The following is a 5,987-nucleotide window of genomic DNA, read 5'->3' as shown; positions in this document are numbered from 1 at the left end:
AAATCGGTTGATCCGTGCGCCCTAAAACTTGGACGAAAAATTGTATCCATATATACATAGACACACACACACACATCCATTTTTTCTGAGGTATGCCAAAATGTTCAGAAACCTTCAAAACGTCGAGAAATGTAAAAATTTTCATTTTCGATTTTCGGCTCATTACAATAACTTACCCTACGGGAAGTTAATAAATAAATTTGAATGTTGCCTTAAGGCAAGTTGTGTGAACTATTCCACATGTGTAAATAATTGAATTAATTTAATATATTAATTTATGAGTGATTTATAAGTATGCTTAATTGCTGCAGGGCATTTGCAAATGATACTTTCACAATTGGTTTTAAATTTCAAAATCGATTAAGGACTTTTTGGCAAGAATGTGCACGAAAACTTATGCACTTTTTTCCTAATTCAAAGAAACGGCTCAGCCAATCGTGTCAAAAACCTAACTACCGCGTGTACTTATTCAGTTTCATTGAATGATATTTTAAATTTTTGAAATCGGTGCAGCCGTCGGCGAAAAATAAAAAATCGGCTCGGAATATGTTCAGAAGTCCAGAAAACATAAAATGAGCAAAAATAAAAACATACGAGATGTTTAACATTTTATCTTCAAAATATATTTCAACAAGATATTGTATTCACATACAATGTAAATATGTATAAACATCTTTAAACAGTAAAGTAACTGTTTCATCTATACAAATTTATAGTATCTTTAAATTTAATAAAAGAAATGTGTATATACAGTAGAACATTTTACATAAGAATATAACTTCCAGATAATAATCACATTGAAAAGGCACTTTGCACTTGCAAACTTTTACAAATTTCAAATGGAATAATAGGTTTTAATGTCAGAATCTCATTATTCTAAAATATTTCATTGTCATCTGCAATTTCTGCGATTTGATTTTGATTTCATTTGAAGTTTCTCTATAGCCTCTAATCGTTTGCGCTCAATTTCTTTTCTTATCCTCGCTGCTTCTTTGCGTTTTAATGCCTCTTGACGTTTCTTTTCGATTTCGTCCGGGGTACATTGGATAGTAGGTGAACTTGATTGATCTGAAAGCAAATATTTATTTACTTATTTATTTAAATATATAGCCCACAGATTTCTTCCAAGAGGACTCAAAAATACAATTATTTTACATAATGAATAACAATTAAAATATATACAAAATTACAATATATAGTTATTAACATAAAATACTTAACATAAAATTACATATAATGCAGAATGTAACAATATTATTTATAAACAGAATAAGATAAAATACTAAAAGATATTTGAAAAGAAAATAAAAAGGTTAACTTGTGCAGATGGAGATTATTTGATTAGGTGAAGTGTTGTGAATATCTATTTCATTATTAATTAAGTTAAAGTTAGAGGACATAAGTAAAATAGGCGAATATAAGAGAGAATTAGATTTAGGAGTAGGATAATTGAAAAATAATTGTGAACGCGTAGATAGTCTTGGAACATTAAAGGATAGTCGATTAAGAATAAGAGGACAGTCTATAGAATTATTGCAAAGTTTAAATAAGAACATAATTGTACAGATAAATCGACGTGAGGCAAGGAAAGGAATACCAAATTCTTTTAGTAAAGTGTTGTGGTCAAAGCCACGTTCAGGGTAAATTTTATATGCTTTATAATAAAGGTATTGCAGAAATTTTCGCTGAACCTTCTCTTTCGCATCAGAGTTGTTGATTTGATGAGGATACCAAATAATCGAACCGCATTCTAATTTTGAACGTACAATAGAATAGTACATGCAAAGAAGTGCATTGGTAGACTTGAATTGTTTACAATTTCCCAATATCAAACCTAAAGATTTATGTGCTCCATTACAAATATCAGTTATATGGTCAGTGAAAAACAAACCAGAATCAAATAAAACACCTAAATCAGAAATTTTATTACATCTATCGAGGCTGGTGTTAGAAATTTTATAATCAAAAAGTATTGGAACGCGCTTATGTGTAAAACTGAGAATCTTGCACTTTGATATATTTAAATGTAATTTGTTATAGACACACCAAGAGTGGAAAGAGTCAAGTTGAGACTGTAATAATAAGCAGTCATCAATAGAATTTATTTTGAGATATAGTTTCAGATCATCTGCAAATAATAAATGTGGACAGCTAATAATTTCAGATATGTCATTAATAAAAATAATAAATAGTAGTGGACCAAGAATGGATCCCTGAGGAACACCTAAACTGATATTTTCAATGTTGCTCAAGAATCCATTAAGATAGACAAACTGTTTACGATTATGAAGATAACTCTTAAAAAAGTGAATAAGTGAAGAATTAAGACCAATCTTAGATAATTTAGTAAGAAGAATGTTATGATCAATTTTGTCAAAAGCTTTACTGAAATCAGTGTAAATAACGTCAACTTGTCCATTAATGTCAAGATTCTCAGCTATATATTGTTTAATACAGATTAAATTTGTTATCGTAGAACGGGCAGGAATGAAACCATGTTGATTAATAGAAATTAAAGTTCTAACAGAAGGAATTAGTTAATTTTTTCAAATACCTTAGCAAAGTTTGATAATAATGATATCGGCCTGTAATTAGTAATGTTTGAATTATGAATATGAATTATGAATTATTTTGATTATAAGTGTTACTTACAACCCAGACTTTCCGTGCTTCCTTCATTTTTGTCACCAAAACCAGACTTGTGATTCTTATCATTACCATAAGGCATACTATTGTGTCTGGCGATAGGATTGCCAAGCTGATATTTGCTACCTATAATTCGAGGAGATACAGGCATAGAGCTGTGTCTGCTAAAACTAGATTTGAAGTCATTTTTGTGTGGTTTGATATTGAAGTTCGATTCTTTGTTTTGATCAACTGAATTTTTATGAGATGTTTTTGCAACAGATGACTCAATTTGTGTTATAATTTCATTGTTTTGCTTAGTGTGCATGCCACTGAAACCAGCTGTTGTCACAAAAGCTTCATCACTTAACGTTGATAATATAGCATCAAATGAGTCATCATTTATATATTCTTCTCTCTCAATTAAATCTTTTTTTGGAGTACTTATAGCCACAATCTTGGGACTATTAACAGCCCTTTTAGGAGTATGTAAGCTTCGTGTGTTTACTATCTTCTTATTGTTAATGAATGTTACTTCTGGCTCCATTTGATCAAATAGTACTTCTTCCATAAACAAGTCTGGCGATTCACTTCTTGGTTTCAAATTTTGGGTATTACTCTCATGCAATTTCAAATGTGTTAAATCTTTATTTATCCCTTTACTTATGGCATTTTCAGCAACTTGACTACATTGGATCAATAAATCAGTGAATGAATCATCTTTCAGAAATTCAGAAACGTCTGGTGAATTATGTGCAGGTAACTGCTTTGATTTTTCATCAATTATAACTGTATCATTATCGTCTTCTTTGATTTTATTATCACAATTGTTACTTTCAACGTCTTCATGCTTCTGCTGTGGTGGCGGATCAATATTATTAGTTTTATTGGAGTTAAATCTTCGTTGAATATCTGCTAACTGGGCTTGCAGGTTATCAATAACTAAAACAAAGCAGAACATTACAGGCTGCAGAATTGTTTACAATTTGATTTCATTTATTAGAATGCTTACAATTTGTGTTTAAAGGTTTTCTAAATTGCTTCTTTGTCGGCAAATTTACCAATGGTGAAATACTTTTTAGCTTGAATTTGCCAGACTTGCGCTCTTTAGCCTTTGGTGTATTGTTTAAAACATGAAGATTGCTTCTGTTGGGACTACGCCAGTCCCAAATGACCTCACAGCCTCTACCTCCTTCTTGTGTACTGAGTAAAATGGGTGACGATTCCTAAAATAAATTTAAAAGTATAATTCACCTTTATAACAGATGGTATGAGATAAATAGAAAGTTTTTTTTAACAAACCTGGGAATCATAAATGTCATCATAATCATCTGACTTACGGGAATAAACATTTTTAGAATATTTCGTTTGGGGTGGTGTGCATAGCAAAGCTTGGTTCCTCATCTCTTGGCCTACAAGAAATACTTTATTGAATAGGAAAAGACGAAAAGTCCACAGATATAAAATTGAAAAAATATATAAAGCCAGTAAAAATTATACATGAGTTTGTTTTCTGAAATCGTACCTTTTAATTTAACATCTTTTGTTTGTTTCCCCGAACTTCGATTGGAACGTCTAGTATCCATTTGATATCTATATTAGAAATAATATTTAATAATATTTTTTTTACTATATACAAAAGTTTAACTATATTTTTTTGTAGTTTATAAATTGTTCAATCAGTTTTCAGAAATATGTTGCAAACAAATTGACATTTTACACAACTGTCATGTCAACCATGACATGATACCAACATAACCGAATTATATTAATATTTGAGGTTATGTTAATGATTTTGACATTCAGTCAAAAGTAACGTAAAATTTTTAGTTCAAATAAAAGCATAAATTAAAGTATATCGATGATATTCAATAATATAGAGTGATTTTATAAAAGTGGCAAGTTGTTTTTATAAAAATTCTAATGGATCCTCCCGAATCTACATTGGAAGCATCTGCTAATAACTATTCAGGTACCAATTTTAATCATCTGTATAAAACGAGAGGTTATAAAGAAGAATCACAAGCAAATCGCCGCCGAAAGCTATTAGAGCATCAAAAAAGGTGATTTATTAAGTATTCCTACATATACTACTGTATAAAGCCTATAGTGGAAATTCATAAATATTGTTTTTTCTTTGTTTCATATTTTCAAAGCTTAACTATTCAAAAATTCATGCCTCTACACTAGAATTACTACACCCCCATAAGTCATTGCTTTTATGTGCTTGAAAAATATATTGTATATTGTACAATATGCTATGAAACATTATTTAGTTAAATTTTATAAATATTTGCAAGAATAATAATATATCCTATACCTTAGTGATTTAATAATAATAATTTGCAGAAATCGTAGCAATGCTCACGATAGTTCAAGATTATCTTTATTGGCCCAATGTGAAGAGGAAGAGTCCCCAAAATCCAAACCAAAGGTTCATTTAGTTTTTTTATTAAATTATTTGAAATATTGTCGAAAACTTAGAGTTAATTTAATCTAGAATTCTTTTTTGGATTGCTGAAACCTTTTCTATTAGTATTTCATATTGCTAATTCTTTTATCCATTAATTTCAGAATAAACATGCATTAAATAATTATAATACAGTAAAATTATACTCAAATCAGTTAATGTTTTCTGAATGGATGGAAGAATTACCTGAAAATTTTGAAGATGATTGGTTCATGGTACCTTGCCCTATGGGCATAAGAGTGCTTTTGGTTGCAAGCCGGGTACAGTTTATTATATCTTAAAATATTTAATATAAAATTATAGTTATTTCTATTATTTATTATCTAGGGTAGAACAAAAGCATTTACCAAGCGTGGTCGATGCATATTTGATTTCCAGTCTGCTTTGCCTGGTGGATCTCGTTCTAAGCAATCTGATATACATGGTTATACAATTTTAGATTGTATTTTCTCTGAGTTAACAGAAACGTTCTATATATTAGATTTGCTTGCTTGGGGGAAACAGCCATTTGTCAACTGTGAGGTAAATTTATTTCACAGATGTTATAAATTTATCATAGCTTATATAATACTTATATTTCTTGCAGACAGAATTCAGGTTTTTCTGGCTGCAAGGACAGTTGTCAGAAAGAGTAGAGTTATCCGAAAAAAATGATAAATCGAATTTATACCCATTTTCTCTTTTATCTCACCATGAATGCAGTATTGAAACTATTTCAAATGTATTAAATAACTGGCCATTTTTTAATAATAATACTCCAAGGTTGATGGGTAACTATTTTATCACAAACACTTCATATACCGCTGGATATACTCCTACAGTTTGGTGGCTTTTTCATTTATGGTTCCAGAAATTATTAGCAGGAGTAGGTTTCATACGAATTTAGGAAGAC

General features: G+C 29.9%; 2 protein-coding genes across 2 annotated transcripts; one reads left to right on the top strand and one right to left on the bottom strand.

The window, feature by feature from the left end:
• Positions 1-826: 826 nt before the first annotated feature.
• Positions 827-4,282, bottom strand: LOC113372989. Its single transcript, XM_026613326.1, has 5 exons — positions 4,151-4,282; positions 3,928-4,037; positions 3,638-3,851; positions 2,653-3,567; positions 827-1,068 (listed from the first exon to the last, which is right to left on the bottom strand). The coding sequence occupies exons 1-5, from the start codon at positions 4,209-4,211 to the stop codon at positions 893-895; spliced, it is 1,476 nt and encodes a 491-aa protein (XP_026469111.1). The 5' UTR covers positions 4,212-4,282; the 3' UTR covers positions 827-892.
• Positions 4,283-4,450: 168 nt separating this feature from the next.
• Positions 4,451-5,981, top strand: LOC113373455 (snurportin-1-like). The gene is made up of 5 exons (XM_026613752.1): positions 4,451-4,688; positions 4,975-5,059; positions 5,200-5,355; positions 5,423-5,617; positions 5,682-5,981. Exons 1-5 carry the CDS (start codon positions 4,549-4,551, stop codon positions 5,979-5,981), a joined length of 876 nt encoding a protein of 291 aa, XP_026469537.1. The 5' UTR covers positions 4,451-4,548.
• Positions 5,982-5,987: the final 6 nt, after the last annotated feature.

The sequence above is a fragment of the Ctenocephalides felis genome, unplaced genomic scaffold (genome assembly GCF_003426905.1).
Source record: "Ctenocephalides felis isolate EL2017-DRISC unplaced genomic scaffold, ASM342690v1 CF-g0.4_SCAFFOLD_01604, whole genome shotgun sequence".
In the NCBI taxonomy this organism is placed as follows: domain Eukaryota; kingdom Metazoa; phylum Arthropoda; class Insecta; order Siphonaptera; family Pulicidae; genus Ctenocephalides; species Ctenocephalides felis.
Note: the sequence above shows the minus strand (reverse complement) of the source record. Positions and strands in the feature narration are given on the sequence as shown.

Excerpts from the sequence above, each read along its gene's own strand:
- LOC113372989 (XM_026613326.1), bottom strand. The coding sequence starts at position 4,211 with ATGGATACTAGACGTTCCAATCGAAGTTCGGGGAAACAAACAAAAGAT. Across the intron at positions 4,038-4,150 it reads AAAAGATGTTAAATTAAAAG|GCCAAGAGATGAGGAACCAA; the intron begins GTACGATTTCAG and ends TATTTCTTGTAG. Across the intron at positions 3,852-3,927 it reads ATGACATTTATGATTCCCAG|GAATCGTCACCCATTTTACT; the intron begins GTTTGTTAAAAA and ends AATTTATTTTAG.
- LOC113373455 (XM_026613752.1), top strand. The coding sequence starts at position 4,549 with ATGGATCCTCCCGAATCTACATTGGAAGCATCTGCTAATAACTATTCA. Across the intron at positions 5,060-5,199 it reads CCCCAAAATCCAAACCAAAG|AATAAACATGCATTAAATAA; the intron begins GTTCATTTAGTT and ends CATTAATTTCAG. Across the intron at positions 5,618-5,681 it reads AGCCATTTGTCAACTGTGAG|ACAGAATTCAGGTTTTTCTG; the intron begins GTAAATTTATTT and ends TATTTCTTGCAG.